Here is an 18,425-nt window from a genome sequence, read left to right as displayed (position 1 = left end):
GCGCTAAAGTTATAGCGTCTACAAAATAGGTGAGAAATTTTGGCATTTTATTTTATTTATTTTTTTTACTAGTATTGGTGGCGATTTGCGATTTTTTTACTGTCACCGTGACATTGCGGTGAACACATCGGACACTTTTGACAGGTTTTTGGGACCATTCACATTTATACAGCGATTAATGCTATAAATATGCATTGATTACTGTGTAAATGTGACTGGCAGGGAAGGGGTTAACCACTAGGGGGCGTTGAAGGGGTTAATATGTTCCCTAAGATGTGTTATAACTGTAGGGGGGAGGGGACTCTCAAGGGGAGGAGACTGATGTGTGTTCCTCTGTACTGGGAACACACATTGGTCTCCTCACCGCTGACAGGAGGTGGATCTGTGTGTTTACACACACAGATCCACACTCCTGCCATGATTACCGACAATCGCGGCCGCCGGGCACCCGCGCCAGGTCACAAGCGTCGCCGCGGGCGCGCGCCCTAGATCGCCGGGAACGCAGGACGTCATATGACGTTCATCCGGATCGAGGAGGGGTTCCTGCCACAGTCATTTTACAATGACGCGGTAGGGATGTGGTTAATTGCTGCGTGTGCCCCGGCTAGGAGAGATTTATCCTATTTGTTTTGTGTACGTAAAATAAAAATAATTCCCAAATTCTGGGTTGTCATCCGAAATAAGGAAGTTCTGATGACCCTGGTAACAACCATGTTTTGGTTATGGAAGTGGGGGGGGGGACCTCCCCAATGGTATTCAGATAGCAAAAAAACACACACACACACACACACACACACACACACACACTATAGTTATAACTTCCCTTTACACTGTGAATGGAATAAATTGCAATGTAACAATAATAAAAAAAGACATACCAAGAATTGAAAGCGAAACCCCTCGATATAATGGTCGGAATCCTTCCTGATAGTACACAGTGTATAGTGCATGAATGATCCCTCTGTATGTGGGTTCCAAGCTGTTCTGTATAATAAGTCGGGTCTTGATGACATCAGTAGGATAGATGACTATAGCTGCCAACATTCCTGCCACACTTCCAGCTAGAATTGCTTTACTTGGTGAGATTTGTCCTAAATCATCCATAAACAGCACTGATAGCCTATGTTGAAAACACAAAATCAGTACAGAGGTAAACAGGTGATATTTGTAGCATTCACATACAAAATAATTCATAGAACAAGTAAAAGAATACAGAAAAATAGCCAGTCTAGTATGCCGATCCATGGCATCAATACTTTCTGGGTCACTTACCTGAAACAAGCATACAACTAGGGAAGCTTGTATGTCTGTACAATATCTTATTTACACAAAGCCCACATTTTTCCTGGTATCTGTCTCACTTTCTGGGTGACTTACCCACAGTTCCTGTCTATTTGATGGGCATCTGAAGAAAATGGAAGGGATGGGAAATCTCCTCAATGACTGAGGCCCCGTACACACGGCCGAGGAACTCGACGTGCCAAGCACGTCGAGTTCCTCGTCGAGTTCTGGGATGAAGCCGCCGAGGAGCTCGGCGGGCCGCCTTCTCCCATAGAACAACGAGAAAATAGAGAACATGTTCTCTATTTTCTCGTCGAGCTCCTCGGCGGCTCCATCGAGCCAAAACTGTACAGACGACAGAGTTTCTCGGCAGAATCCGGGTTTTGACCGAGTTTCTCGGTGAATTCTGCCGAGAAACTCTGTCGTGTGTACGGGGCCTAAGGCAGCAATCACAGGCATTTTGTCAGGTCACCCGTAGCCAGATGACAAGTGCACCCCGTAGGGGTCAGGGATGCACCACAGGGTGGTGAATCCTATGGCCGACTGCTGCTAGCAGAGACGAAGCGTGAACCTAAGGTCACCCAGGGCGCGGAGTCTAAGACCCAGTTTTGTATTCACCAGAGCCCTTGGTGGTAGGGATGGTCTTGGCCGCAACTGGGTCCAGGTCGCATTCCCGGGATTCCTCAAGTCACACTCCGCAGGGAGAAGGGGGAGGCAGCCAGCAGGACAAACAGTGGTGATGGACAGGCCGAGGTCAGGGCAACAGGCAGACAAGGATAACCGTGGAACATGCAAATAGTCAGGGGCACAGGCAGACAGGGAAGTCGGGGACAAGCCAAAACGGTACACGGAAGATGATCGTAGCACTCTGCAACCAGGAACTAGCAATACACTGCAGACAGGAAGTAAGCATAGGAACACTGTTGAACAGCACTGCAGACCTGTAGAGCAACGGTTAATATAGGCTTCCTGGGATGGACTAGGGTGGAGCCATACAGGAAGAGGAAGTGATAAAAAGGGGAACCAGAGCAGGATCTGCCTCTAATGAACACATGGAGATCAGGTAGGCAGACAGGCTTGATGCATATTCATGACACATTTCTTTCTAGTAAACTGAGAAGGGGTTGGATAGCCGATATCATGTGACCAGAGGACCCTTTTTCAGTTCAGCATTTTTAATGCAGAGTTTAAATAACTTGGTGGGGATATACTTTTTATTCCACAGCTTTAAAAGTCAGAATAATTTGTATCAATCTCGTGAAAGTTTACCCCGGTCCACAGACACACACACACACACACACACACTTACCCACGTTTGGTCATATTTTCTCCCAAGATGCACTGCTCACTAGATTCAAAAACTGTCACATGAGGATGAGGGGGCATTGAGAACCTTTCTACGTCATCCCACATAGAGCTTACTCTGGGTCTGGACTCCACTGGACAAAGAGTGGCAGGGGAGCAGAAGGAAGGCGAGTTTGTGTGGGCTGGGGTGGGTTTTCAACGTGACAGAGCCCTTTAAACTTGAATGTGCTCCACTTCTAGAATGGGTCCAGTTATGACTAGTGCTCTCTTTTTTTGTTGGGGGGGGGGGGGGTAATATCCGTATAGTGCCCTAGCACACCGTTGTCCTTTTAAAGTAGTAATTTCATTGTTTATATGAAAATCCCATTTTACTAGGGACAGCTGTGGGTAGCTTCTCAAATACCTTGGCTCCTGGCATAAAATGGGAAGCCCATTGTATATAAGCAATAAAGCAAACTCTTCCTGAATTTACTGCAGATGCTCAGCAATACCTAACAGAATCCATGTACAAAGCTTACTGTCTCTCAAAACAGTGCAAGTACCAAAGCTGGTAAATACATGGTTTTTAATTTGGCTGGTTCCTGATGAACTTAAGGAATTCCCCCTAGTGGCTGCCCCCTTCCTGCCCAACATTCTTTGACCGAAAAATCCAAAATCAGATGCAGCCACTGCTTGGGTATTTTAAAAGCTGCTGGTGCCAACAGTCTGGACACAGTAGCCTTGCTAAAGATTCTGCCATCTGCACCGTATTGTATGGATGGGATTGGTCTTGTGGGCCAAATGAAAAAAATCCAATAGTGTATGGCCATCTGTCAGGTTACATTGATCAGCGGCTGCAGCCTCTAAAAATCGACAAAAGTTTTCCCAACATTACCACTGGACAGAAGTCAACCTAAAGATAAATTCCGATTCACTTCTGAGGAACAGAGATGGCAATACATGGATCGAAATATATCTGGTTCCTGCTGAACTGGTCAAATTTTGATCCATCTATGGCCACCTTAAGGTGGATTTTTATAGTTTTAGCACAACCACAGTGTTATTCTATCTAGAATTTTCAGCTCATTAACTGGTTTTACTTGTTACATGGATTGCTCTGTAAAAATAAGGCCCAATAGCATGTACAGTATATCTGTCTGAGCAATAAGAATTATACTGTGCTAAGATTTCTGAAATGTTGGAATATCACATGACTGAATTCTACAGGATGTGATGATACATAGTCTTGTGACAAACACAACACTTGCTTGTGGCTTTTACTTTACTTTATTTAAAAAAAAAAAAAAAAAAAAAGTGTCTATGTTCAGAACAAGATTTTTTCCATACCCAGAATGGTCACATATTTATTAGAGGGATTTTAGAGTACCAGAAATGTATGCAGTACTTTACATATTGTACAGTCACATCAGTCCCTGCTCTCAGCGAGCTTCCAATCTATGGTCCTTATCCCACACACATACATATAGGCACCTACTCCATTTAAACATGGTTACTTTAGGCAACAAACAGGTTGGTAAATCTGTATGTAACATAGCCGCTGATACTGGACAATGTGTGCACAGATATCTTTAACAGACCTTACACTTGTCATACATGGAGAAAGCAATGGCAGATCCCATATCAACCCACAGATCTGCCCACAATATGCACCTGATGAAGCCAGTTAAAGGATACATCCAAGGTCATTGACTGTTAAGGCCATTTGCGAACAAAGAGGCCAATTTATTAAATATGATCAGGTTGAACTGGGAGGTTGCAATAGAATCACGTGTCTGCATTTGTAGGTTAACGTGTCCGAACGTTTGCCTGTTATAATCTATAAAAAACATCGCTTGACGTTTAATGTGTACCATGCATGCGGAACATTCAAGTAAGGTTACTTTTTTGCTTTACTAATTTGTATCTCTGAATGTGAATGGTAAAACATTGCAGCAAAATAGGCTAATATAAATTATAATTATATAAAATAAAAAAATTATATAATTTTTAGGTACCTGCATCCGAGACATAGGCTCCTCCTCCCTGAAACAGGGAAAACATTAGTCCACCATTATAAAATTTCAGTCTCACCTGCGTGCCTCAGTTGTATTAAAGTACCAAAGGAAATCTCAGTAAGCTTAAAGCTCCCCCATTGTACCTGGTATTTTTCATTTAAGGGTGGGAACTAGTGCTGCCCTGGAAGACTTCTAAGAAAAAAAGTTACCAGGTACCCAATTCTATTTTCTCGAATCGTCTTTCAGGGCAGCATCCGAGAGGATGTATCAAGCAATACTTACGGGGGGGGGGGGGGGGTAGAGACTGGAGCACCTTGCGACAAAATGCCTGGTCTTGGTTGGACAGCAGGTCTTTAAGATAGTGCCTTGCGAAGGTACTGAAGCTGGACCATGTCGCTGCCCTGCAGATCGGCTCCGGTGTCGCCCCTGCTTTCTCTGCGACCGAGGTTGCCCAGGCTCTGGTTGTGTGTGCTCTGATCCCACCCGGAGGAGTGAGGTTTTGTGCCTCATAGGTCATCTGTATGGCCATTCTTATCCATCTGCTGATGGTATTCTTGGATGCCTGCTTCCCCTTGTTAACTCACGCATAGAGGACAAAGAGAGAGGTCATTCTTCGCCAATCCTTTTTTTTTTCCTCGAGGTATGTAATGAGTGTGTTTCTTACATTGAGTTTGCTGTATGTGACTTTTCTTGTTGTTCAGTTTTTGGAAGCGAAGGGATGATGATATTTTGGGTTCTATGGAATGTTGAAGAGACCTTGGGTAGAAAGACTGGGTCTGGCGAGAGAATTATTTAGTCTAAGTGTATTAGGCAGTATGGTTCCATCAGGGACAGGGCCACAAGAAGGGCAGTTTTTAGAGTGAGGTTTTTGTCCGAGTTGTCCTCGATCGTTTTGAATGGAATGGAGAGGAACCCTCCAAGTACCGTGGACATGTCCCAAGTTGGAGTTCCATTAATTTTAGCCGGTCTTGCTCTTAAGTGACATCAGGAATCGCTTCATCAGGGGATCATCTGCGAGTTTGGTGGCCATGAAGGAGGAGAGTGCTGCCACTTGTACCTTCAGCGTGCCTTGTGAGATATTTTTGACCACTCCGTTTGTTTTATGGTGTTCCGGCTCAGGGAGTCTTGTCTGTTGCTTTCAGGTGGATGGCTGATATTGACCTTTTGTTTGATTCCACGTATAGGGGGATTGTTTCCGTCAGCCTCATCAAGCTTTGGGACTTTGTCCCTCCTTGCCTGTTTAGGTATGCCTTTGTGGCGTTGTCCGATAGTATTTTTACGTCTCTCCCCTGTATTGCCAGTTTGAACACTTTCAATGCTTCCCTCACCGCTTTTTTAGCTCCCTCATGTTTGAGGAGGCTTGGGCCCATCTGGAACTCAATTTCCCCTGTGTGCAGAGGCCCTCCATGTGTGCCCCCCAGCCTAGAGCGCTGGCATCGGTGGTGATCCTGACTGGGTTGGTTTGAGCCCATTTGCGTCCTTCGATGTATTGAAGTGGATTAAGCCAATACTGGAGTGTTTGACTGTGGTCGGCACCGGAATGGACTTGTCCAGGGATGAGTGGTTGCCATCCCACTGGGACAGAATGTAATTCTGTAGGGGTCTCATGTGAATCTGTGCCCAGGTGACGGCTGGGATTGAAGATGTCAGACCTAGTACTGTCATTCCCTGTCTGATTGTAATGGCGTTGCTCCCACTTAGAGGTTACTGCATGTGTGATTTTTTTCGTTCTTTTCTTCCGTTAAGGTTTTGGTTAGTCTGGAGTCCAGTATATAGCCCAAATACACCACTCTTTGGCTTGGGGTCATCTGTGATTTCTCTGTATTCACTACCTTCCCCAGGTTTTGCAGATGGGACATGCTTGTGCACAGGTTGTTCTCTAGGGTTTCCACTGATTCTGCAAAGAATAGTAGATCGTCTCGGTATGGCATTATGCCAATGCCTTGTTGTCTTAGGCCTCGTACACATGATCAGTCCAAACCGATGAAAACGGAATGAAGTTCAGTTTCATCGGTCCAAACCGACCGTGTAAACGCCCCATCGGTCTGTAGTCCTTCAGTCCAGAAACAGAGAACTTGCTTTAAAATTGGACCGATGGACGCCTGATCAATAGGTTAAAACCGATGGTTAGTACACAAAAGCATCGGTTCCAAACCCGGGCATGCTCAGAATCAAGTCGACGCATGCTTGGAAGCATTGAACTTCATTTTTTTCAGCACGTCGTTGTGTTTTACCTCACCTCGTTGGACTCCATCGGTTTTTGAACTGATGGTGTGTAGGCACATCAGACCATCAGTCTGCTTCATCGGTGAAACGATGAAACTGAACTTCAGTCCGTTTTCATCGGTTTGGACTGATCGTGTGTAGGCCTTAGACCCTTTAGCACTTCTGCCATTATCTTTGAGAAGATTCTGGGTGCTGAGGAGATGCCGAAAGAGAGTACATGTACAGTGACAAGAGTGTGCAAATATTTAAGAGCTTGCGTACACTTCTTTATTCCTGCAGAAACACATAGCAACACGGCTCCAATGCACAAGCAATACAGTACACACAGTGGCCTAGCGTGGGCTGTCAGCGCCCGGGAAAGGCAAGTAATTTGCGCCCCCTAACCTGTAGGCTTTAACCATTCCCTGAGTCCATTCCCTTCCTACAATAGTACTGACCAGCCTGATTCCTACACTGACCATTATACTAACCTACCCGATTCCAACAATGACCTACCTGACCACTACACTAACCTACCTGCTTCCTATACTGGCCACTACACTACACTGACCTACCTGACCACTAAACTACTCTGTCCACTACACTACACTAACCACAACTCTGTCCACTACACTCCTTGGACATATGCTCTGTCCACTACACTACGCTGACCACCACTACGTCTTCTACACTCCACTGACCACTGCTCTGTCCACTACACTCCACCGACTACTTCTCTGTCCACTACACTACACCGACCACTGCTCTGTCCACTACACTGACCACTGCTCTGTCCACTACACTACACCGACCACTGCTCTGTCCACTACACTGACCACTGCTCTGTCCACTACACTACACCGACCACTGCTCTGTCCACTACACTGACCACTGCTCTGTCCACTACACTACACCGACCACTGCTCTGTCCACTACACTGACCACTGCTCTGTCCACTACACTACACCGACCACGGCTCTGTCCACTACACTACACCGACCACTGCTCTGTCCACTACACTACACCGACCATTGCTCTGTCCACTACACTACACCGACCACTGCTCTGTCCACTACACTACACTGACCACTAAGTATTCCTATACTGACTAACTGCTTGTCTAATCTTTTGAATCTCTCTCTGGCTGGGTGCTCCCTCTCCCCAGACCGTATCCACGACCCCCGGGGCCAGCAACACGACCCAACTCTTACGACTTCACCTACTAGCGCATCAACTACTCTGAAGTCGCTGCAACGTTAAGTCGCACATATATGAATAGTTATCATTAGAAAACCAGGGGAACGACTTGTCATGCAACGTTAATATCCAAAGTTGCATGACAAGTCACACAAGTGTAAATAGAGCCTTAGAACCACTTTAATTCCTAGATGATTGTCAGCTACATCTAGTGGCCAAGACACAGTATCATTTCTGAAATACAGTAATACCTTGGTTTGCAAGCATAATTCATTCCAGAAGCATGCTTGTAATCCAAAGCACTCTTATACTAAAGCAAAATTTACCATAAGAAATAATGAAAACTCAGATAATTGGTTCCACAACCATTTATTGATAAATTATATATATATATATATATATATGCAAAAGCTCATATTAATACTGTACAGTACTGTACCTATGTGTTAAAAGAAAAAGAAGAATCACAGTTTTAATGAAAAAAAAAAAAAATAATTACACACTCACAATGTTAAGGAGTCTGGAGCTCGTCCATGTAAGGCCGCTGTGTTTATTAGTAAAGGGGTGTACAGTATACAGTGCTATATGTGGCCAGAGGTTCAGCGGCGATTGTGGCTCCCAGTGCTTCCTGGAAAACTCGGAGACACTCGGGAACTGTTGACATCACTTCTGGGTGCTCCGAACGCACGTTACGCCTGTCCCACCCAGCTGGGAGTGTCTCTGACAGCTTTACTGTACATATACACAGCGGCTTTACATGGATGAACACCAGACTCCTTAACATGTGAGGTTAATTCTTTTGTTTTTACAGTAAAAATACTGCTCATATATCAAGACAGCGCTCGTATATCAAGACAACATTTTTTTTTAAATGTTGCTCGTCTTCCAAAACGCTTGTATACGGTGTCACTCGTAATCCAAGGTATTACTGTACCTAAATAAGAAAGTATTTGACCTCTAGATGGAGCTGAAGATCATAGAAATGAATCTATTGCAAAGAATATTGGGAAAATGTTTCCAGCCTGCGGGAATGTGTGTGGCAGCCATCCAACTAATGTTTTATAAATAGCCCTCACAGTGTGCAATTATACCATTCAAAAATCATTACATGCATTTACAAATGTACTACAAAACACATACAGTATAAATGCATACAATTGCATGCATGTCATGGAGTGTGTAAATCAGGTCCAAGTATGAACATCTAACTGCATCATATTATTATACAGGATGGACCAGATTCATAGAGAACTTACGCTGACATATCTGTTGATACGCCGCGTAAGTTCTAGGATGCGCCGTCGTATCTATGCGCCGTATTCTTGAAACCAGATACGCCTGAATTCTGGCTCCATCCGACCGACGTAAGTCTCCTACGTCGTATCTTGGGTGCATATTTACGCTGGCCGCTAGGGGTGCTTCCATTGATTCACCCGTCGAATATGTAAATGACCTAGATACGCCGATTCACGAACGTACTTGCGCCCGTCGCAGTAAGCTACGCCGTTTACGTAAGGCGTACGTCCGCTGTATAGTTATCCCTCATAAAGCAGGGGAAAGTCATGTTAGGGTATGGACGTCGGAACAGCCGTCGGATTTTACGTCGTTTACGCAAGTCGTACGTGAATGGGGCTGGGCGTAGGATTTCGTTCACGTCGTACGCATTGAGCCGTTGTTTCTTAGGGAATATATGCAACGTGATTCTGAGCATGCGCACACGCGCATGCGCAGTTCGTTCGGCCATTCATTTACATGGGGTCACGGTTAATTTTAATACAACGCGCCCACTACCTTCCAAATTTGAATTAGGCGGGCTTACGCCGGCCCATTTACACTACGCCGCCGTAACTTAGGGAGCAAGTGCTTTGTGAATACTGCTCTTGCCTCTCAGAGTTACGTCGGCGTAGCGCATATGAGATGCGCTACGCCCGCTCAACGATACGCCGAGCTACCTGAATCTGGCCCGATGTATTTATCACTGGCAGTTTGTGCAATGCTTAGAGCATAAAAGGAGCACAATTACAAATCAAAGGCAAGACAAGAATGTTAGCAGGACCTGCTTGTGAGAGCCTACTATCTAAGAGCCATTCACACTCATCAGTTTTGCAGAAAAAAATAAAAAAACGCAAAAATGCATCCCTTTGGATCTCTTCACACCAGCCAGTTGTATTTTTAAAAAGTCCTGCTTGCTGCATTTTAGATCCACTTTTAAAAAAACGTTTCCAAAATTGCACTTTCCCATTGAAAAGAATAGAAATGGTGTCAAAAATCCACCGTGGTTGCGTTTTATTTTTTTGTCACTTTTCCCATGTTTCACGGGGTGTGTGAGCTGATAAGTGCCGGCTGGGCCGTTCCTTACACTCATCTTACATCTGCTTGCCGGGAGATCGGCATCCACCCCCTACAACATTGTATGAAACTGAGTTCTAAATTACTTTCCACCGCTCGGATGATGGTGAAAAGCTTACTGAGGAGAAACAGGAAGTGAGAAATTCAAACAAAGTAAAAAAACATTTAGAAGGGGAATCAAAGGAAAAAGGTAAGTGAATCAACAATGCAGTAGCTTAACCACTTAACCCCCGGACCATATTGCATATAGGCCACTTTTTGCGATTCGGCATTGTGTCGCTTTAACTGAGGCTACATACAGTATTACCACACATCCAGCAGGCATCCGAGCCGCTGACCCGGCGTATAAGAAGACCCCTGCATTTTGGCCGTTTTTTTTCAGTGTAAAAGGTAGTCTTATACACCAGCAAACAGTATATACCGTATTTATCGGGGTATTGGCGCGCTCCGGCGTATAGCGTGCACCCATAATGTTGTTACATTTTACTACTTACAGTTTTGGGGTCTTGCCCGGCGTCCATCGGCGGCCTCGTCCGGTCCGGCGTCCGTCTGCGGCCTCGGTGGTGTCCTCCCGGCTTCTCCCGCGCTGTCTCCGTGTTGAATACCCACTTCCCGCGCTCAGTTTGAAGCCTCCGCCGACATATACCGAGCGCAGTACACTCGGGTATATTCGGCCACGCTCGGCTTCTCATGCATAAACGTCACAGAGCGTGACTACGAGCGAAGACGAGCGTGGTCGAATGTACCCGAGTGTACTGCGCTCGGTATATGTCGGCGCAGGCATTCAAACTGAGCGCGGGAAGCGGGTATCGGCGTATATCGCGCACCCACGATTTTGCCCTGATTTTCAGGGCAAAAAAGTGCGCGGTATACGCCGATAAATACGGTAAGTATCTCAGTTAAAAAATATGTGAGTCTACACAATATTTATTGTTATTGTAACATACATGCCAAAATAATGTTTGTCATTACATCTTTGTACTTGACTTTTTGCTATTACTACATTATAGATGTATGATTGACCTTCTTATAAACAGCCCTGAAGAAGGAGACAGATACTCTGAAACGCGTCGGGTGAATTACGAGAATCTTACACTCAATCATTGTGGTGATTTTGTACTTTGTACACAGCAATTGTAACCGTTCCAACATATTTTGTTTTAATTATGTTAGAGCCTTAAACGCCAACTTAGGGGACACCCTCCTTTCCCCTAGTTCACAAATGCAATCATATTGTGATCGCATATGCATCGCATACTAGCACATTATTCAAGGCTTACCTCAAAGCAAAGTCTTCTAGCAATGCAATGTCATAGCTGGAGACGGCATCCATCTTCACCTGGTCCTCCTTTTGCGGGTTCGTTGGCTCTGGCTCTGGCTCTGGCCAGAGCAGGGGATGACATCACTCCCGGGCGTGGGAGCTGCTGGTCACGGCACAGGGCTCTGAAGAAAGGGTTCCTTCAAAGTGCATGCGCCAGGGATGTCACTGGCTGTATGTACAGAACATATCTCCTAAACGGCACCCGTTTGGGAGATAGTTACACCACCCATAGGGAGGCCTTATTATAGGATTACCTTTAGGTAAAAGTTCAGCAACATGCATCAGGAAACAGAAGAAATTCCCCAATTAGAAAATCACAATGCTACAAATAATGCTAAAAAGTGGGCGTTACTGACTAGTGTAATAATCAAGAAGCTATAGGAGAAAACACAGAAGACGCCCCCCCCCCCAGGGAAACCCACCTCCGCATCATGGTGCACTTACCTGTGATAGGCTGACAGCTGAACCGCACTGTACGGGAACAGGCGCACACATGCAGTCAGGTTTCCCTTCCAGAACGCTTGGAGCCCCTCTGCTTTGTACACCAGTCGGAATGTATTGAGGAAGCCGTGCTTGGAGTGGAAGGTGCCCACTTGTGTGAGAATCTTCACCACATCCAGGGGGGCGGTGGCTGTGCGGCTCAGGACTCCAGCTACCCCTCCGCATAGTGTGCCCTGCCAGGAGGTCAGCCTCGGATCCCTCTTTAGGATGGCCATGTACAGTGTATACACTGCGTCCTATGGACATGACCACATGTCAGGGTAGCAGACACTCTTCTGTACACAGGGGACACACACACAGCCATTCTCCTGTGTACACACACACACATACACAACCATTCTCCTGTGTACACACACATACACAACCATTCTCCTGTGTACACACACATACACAACCATTCTCCTGTGTACACACACACACACACACACACACACACACAGCCATTCTCCTGTGTACACACACACACAGCCATTCTCCCGTGTACACACACACACACACACACACACACAGCCATTCTTCCGTGTACACACACAGCCATTCTCCCGTGTACACACACACACACACAGCGCCATTCTCCCGTGTACACACACACACACACACACAGCGCCATTCTCCCGTGTACACACACACACACAGCGCCATTCTCCCGTGTACACACACAGCGCCATTCTCCCGTGTACACACACACACACAGCCATTCTCCCGTGTACACACACACACAGCCATTCTCCCGTGTACACTAAGGATGAGCTCTGGCGTGTTCACATTGAACACGTGGGGAGCCCGCCAGGAAGTCGGCACCCGCGCTGCGCTAATCACAGCCAGGCAGACATTTCCCGATCTCTGCAGCCGAGCATCGGGAAATGTCTGCCTGGCTGTGATTAGCGCAGCGCGGGTGCCATCTTTCTGGCGGGCTCCTCACGTGTTCAATGTGAACACGCCAGAGCTCATCCTTAGTGTACACACACACACACACATTCTCCCGTGTACACACACACACACACAGCCATTCTCCCGTGTACACACACACACACACACACACACACACACACACAGCCATTCTCCCGTGTACACACACACACAGCCATTCTCCCATGTACACACACACACACAGCCATTCTCCCGTGTACACACACACACACAGCCATTCTCCCGTGTACACACACACAGCCATTCTCACGTGTACACACACAGCCATTCTCCCGTGTACACACACAGCCATTCTCCCGTGTACACACACAGCCATTCTCCCGTGTACACACACAGCCATTCTCCCGTGTACACACACAGCCATTCTCCCGTGTACACACACAGCCATTCTCCCGTGTACACACACAGCCATTCTCCCGTGTACACACACAGCCATTCTCCTATGTACACACACACACATACACAACCATTCTCCCGTGTACACACACACACAGCCATTCTCCCGTGTACACACACACACAGCCATTCTCCCGTGTACACACACACACAGCCAGGGGCGTACCTAGAACATTTGGCACCCGGGGCGGATCCAATATCTGGCACCCCCCCCGGTAAAATGTAAAAACACCCCACTGTGCCCCCTGCATCCTTCAATATCTCTTTGTCACTACTGTGTACCCCCTCTCCACAACTGCACCACGGGACCCCTTTACATTTTACAGCACTCTGGACCCCTTTACATTACACAGCACTCTGGACCCCTTTACATTACACTGCACCCTGCATCTCTGGACCCCTTACATTACACAGCACCCTGCATCACTGGACCCCTTTAAATTACACAACACCCTGCACCTCTGGACCCCTTTACATTACACAGCACTTCTGGACCCCTTTACATTACACAGCACCCTGCACCTCTGGACCCCTTTACATTACACAGCACCCTGCATCACTAGATCCCTTACATTACACAGCACCCTGCACCTCTGGACCCCTTTACATTACACAGCACCCTGCACCTCTGGACCCCTTTACATTACACAGCACCCTGTATCTCTGGACCCCTTTACATTACACAGCACCCTGCATCTCTGGACCCCTTACATTACACAGCACCCTGCACCTCTTTACATTAAACAGCACCCTGCACCTCTGGACCCCTTTACATTACACACCACCCTGCACCTCTGGATCCCTTTACATTACACAGCACCCTGGACCCCTTTACATTACACAGCACCTCTGGACCCCTTTACATTACACATCACCTCTGGACCCCTTTACATTACACAGCACCCTGCATCTCTGGACCCCTTACATTACACAGCACCCTGCACCTCTTTACATTAAACAGCACCCTGCACCTCTGGACCCCTTTACATTACACTGCACCCTGCACCTCTGGACCCTTTACATTACACAGCACCCTGCACCTCTGGACCCCTTTACATTACACAGCACCCTGCACCTCTGGACCCCTTTACATTACACAGCACCCTGCATCTCTGGACCCCTTTAAATTACACAGCACCCTGCATCTCTGGACCCCTTACATTACACAGCACCCTGCACCTCTGGGCCCCTTACATTACACAGCACCCTGCACCTCTGGGCCCCTTTACATTACACAGCACCCTGAATCTCTGGACCCCTTACATTACACAGCACCCTGCACCTCTGGACCCCTTTACATTACACTGCACTTCTGGACCCCTTTACATTACACAGCACCCTGCATCTCTGAACCCCTTTACATTACACTGCACCTCTTGACCCCTTTACATTACACAGCACCCTGCACCTCTGGACCCCTTTACATTACACAGCATCCTGCACCTCTGGAGCCCTTACATTACACAGCACCCTGCATCTCTGGACCCCCTTACATTACACACCACCCTGCACCTCTGGACCCCTTTACATTACACTGCACCTCTTGACCCCTTTACATTACACAGCACCCTGCACCTCTGGACCCCTTTACATTGCACAGCATCCTGCACCTCTGGACCCCTTACAGAATACAGAACCCCCTCAGAATACAGAATCCCCCCTCATATACAGAACCACCCCCTACAATACAGAACCCCCCCCACAATACAGAACCCCCCCTATACAGATACCACCCGCCTACAATACAGAACACCCCCCCCCCCCAGAATACAGAACCCCCCTATACAGATACCACCCCCTACAATACACAACACCCCCCCCACAATACAGAACCCCCCAGAATACAGAACCCCTCTCATATACAGAAACCACCCCCTACAATACAGAACACCCCCCCCCCCCACAATACAAAACCACCCCAGAATACAGAATACCCCCTCATATACAGAACCACCCCCTACAATATAGAACACCCCCCCCCCCAGAATACAGAACCCCCCTATACAGATACCACCCCCTACAATACAGAACACCCCCCCCCCCCACAATACAGAACCCCCCCAGAATACAGAACCCCCCCTATAATACAGAACTCCACCTCCTACAATACAGAACCCCCCCCCCCCCACAATACAGAACCCCCCCCCCCCTCATGTACAGCACACCCCCCCCTCATATACAGAACACACCCCCCCTTACAATAGTGCACACACCCCCCTTGCCTTCAGACCCATAATGCCGTCAGACAGATGATCATCAGCGCGCCGCGTGTTACACTGTCTACACACACAGGCAGCACAGCACAGGGGGAGGCGGCTGCAGCTTCACGCTCCTCAGCGGTGTGACTGTCAGTGTCAGACAGTCACAGCCGTATCTATCAGAGCCGCGGGCGCTGCGCTGCCACAGAGAAAGGGATAATTGCGGTCCCGGGTATGGGTACGGCTCGCACGAGTCACACCCCCCCCCCCTGAAAAGCCACGCTTCAGCTGTGTCTTACCATAGACTGCCGCTAGCGCTGCCTCCCTGTTACCGTGCGACGCGCCATCATCATGCCGCACGCTAAGTAGTCCTCTTCATTCGCGGAGGGGTTGCGTTGGCCTGACACCCCCCCAGTGTGTGGCACCCGGTGCGGCCCGCCCCCTCCGCCCCATGCTTAGTACGCCTCTGCACACAGCCATTCTCCTATGTACACACACACACACACACACACAGCCATTCTCCCGTGTACACACACACACAGCCATTCTCCCGTGTACACACACACACACACACACACAGCCATTCTCCCGTGTACACACAGCCATTCTCATATGTACACACACACACAGCCATTCCCCTGTGTATACACAGCCATTCTCCTATGTACACACACACAGCCATTCTCCCGTGTACACACACACACACACACACACACACAGCCATTCTCCTATGTACACACAGCCATTCTCATATGTACACACACACACACCCATTCCCCTGTGTATACACAGCCATTCTCCTATGTACACACACACAGCCATTCTCCCATGTACACACACACACACAGCCATTCTCCTATGTACACACAGCCATTCTCATATGTACACACACACACAGCCATTCCCCTGTGTATACACAGCCATTCTCCTATGTACACACACACAGCCATTCTCCTATGTACACACACACACAGCCATTCTCCTATGTACACACACACACAGCCATTCTCCTATGTACACACACACACAGCCATTCTCCTATGTACACACACACACAGCCATTCTCCTGTGTACACACACAGCCATTCTCCTATGTACACACACACACAGCCATTCTCCTATGTACACACACACACAGCCATTCTCCTATGTACACACACACACAGCCATTCTCCTATGTACACACACAGCCATTCTCCTATGTACACACACAGCCATTCTCCTATGTACACACACAGCCATTCTCCTATGTACACACACAGCCATTCTCCTGTGTACACACACAGCCATTCTCCTATGTACACACACACACAGCCATTCTCCTATGTACACACACACACAGCCATTCTCCTATGTACACACACACACAGCCATTCTCCTATGTACACACACACAGCCATTCTCCTATGTACACACACACACAGCCATTCTCCTATGTACACACACAGCCATTCTCCTGTGTACACACACAGCCATTCTCCTATGTACACACACACACAGCCATTCTCCTATGTACACACACACACAGCCATTCTCCTATGTACACACACACAGCCATTCTCCTATGTACACACACACACAGCCATTCTCCTATGTACACACACACACAGCCATTCTCCTATGTACACACACACACAGCCATTCTCCTATGTACACACACACACAGCCATTCTCCTATGTACACACACACACAGCCATTCTCCTATGTACACACACACACAGCCATTCTCCTATGTACACACACACACAGCCATTCTCCTATGTACACACACACACAGCCATTCTCCTGTGTACACACACACACAGCCATTCTCCTGTGTACACACACACACAGCCATTCTCCTGTGTACACACACACACAGCCATTCTCCTATGTACACACACACAGCCATTCTCCTATGTACACACACACACAGCCATTCTCCTATGTACACACACAGCCATTCTCCTGTGTACACACACAGCCATTCTCCTATGTACACACACACACAGCCATTCTCCTATGTACACACACACACAGCCATTCTCCTATGTACACACACAGCCATTCTCCTGTGTACACACACACACACAGCCATTCTCCTATGTACACACACACACAGCCATTCTCCTATGTACACACACACACAGCCATTCTCCTATGTACACACACACACAGCCATTCTCCTATGTACACACACACACAGCCATTCTCCTATGTACACACACACACAGCCATTCTCCTATGTACACACACAGCCATTCTCCTATGTACACACACAGCCATTCTCCTGTGTACACACACACACAGCCATTCTCCTGTGTACACACACACACACAGCCATTCTCCTGTGTACACACACACACAGCCATTCTCCTATGTACACACACACACAGCCATTCTCCTATGTACACACACAGCCATTCTCCTGTGTACACACACAGCCATTCTCCTGTGTACACACACAGCCATTCTCCTGTGTACACAGGACACACACAGCCATTCTCCTGTATACAGCCACTTACCGACACAGGAGGTCACCCCCGGGCACACACTTCTCTATGAGTTCTGAGTTCACTGAGGCATCCTGATTTGGCAGCTCAGTGTTTCCTTCCTCCTCATTGGACAGTACGCTGGCAGGCCCCGCCTCCCATGTTGTATAACAGCGGACACATGGCGGCCGAATAGGAAGGATACATGGGGTAGGGGCGGCTACTATGCGTCTATTGGACAGGACATTGGCTTTGCAGATATTGCCCGCTATTGGT

At 47.6% G+C, this 18,425-nt stretch overlaps 1 protein-coding gene across 1 annotated transcript in view; it reads right to left on the bottom strand.

Annotated features, from left to right (window-relative positions):
* The window catches only part of SLC25A43 (solute carrier family 25 member 43), a 64,017-nt gene extending 45,629 nt beyond the window's left edge, over positions 1-18,388 (bottom strand). Inside the window, exons 1-3 of the mRNA XM_040323832.1 lie at positions 18,183-18,388; positions 12,097-12,389; positions 879-1,120 (exon numbers count right to left, since the gene is read on the bottom strand). Of these exons, the coding sequence (XP_040179766.1) occupies positions 879-1,120; positions 12,097-12,368 (514 nt within the window). The 5' untranslated portion in view covers positions 12,369-12,389; positions 18,183-18,388. The remainder of the gene's footprint in view (positions 1-878; positions 1,121-12,096; positions 12,390-18,182) is intronic.
* Positions 18,389-18,425: the final 37 nt, after the last annotated feature.

The sequence above is a fragment of the Rana temporaria genome, chromosome 9, assembly GCF_905171775.1.
Source record: "Rana temporaria chromosome 9, aRanTem1.1, whole genome shotgun sequence".
NCBI lineage: Eukaryota > Metazoa > Chordata > Amphibia > Anura > Ranidae > Rana > Rana temporaria.
Note: the sequence above shows the minus strand (reverse complement) of the source record. Positions and strands in the feature narration are given on the sequence as shown.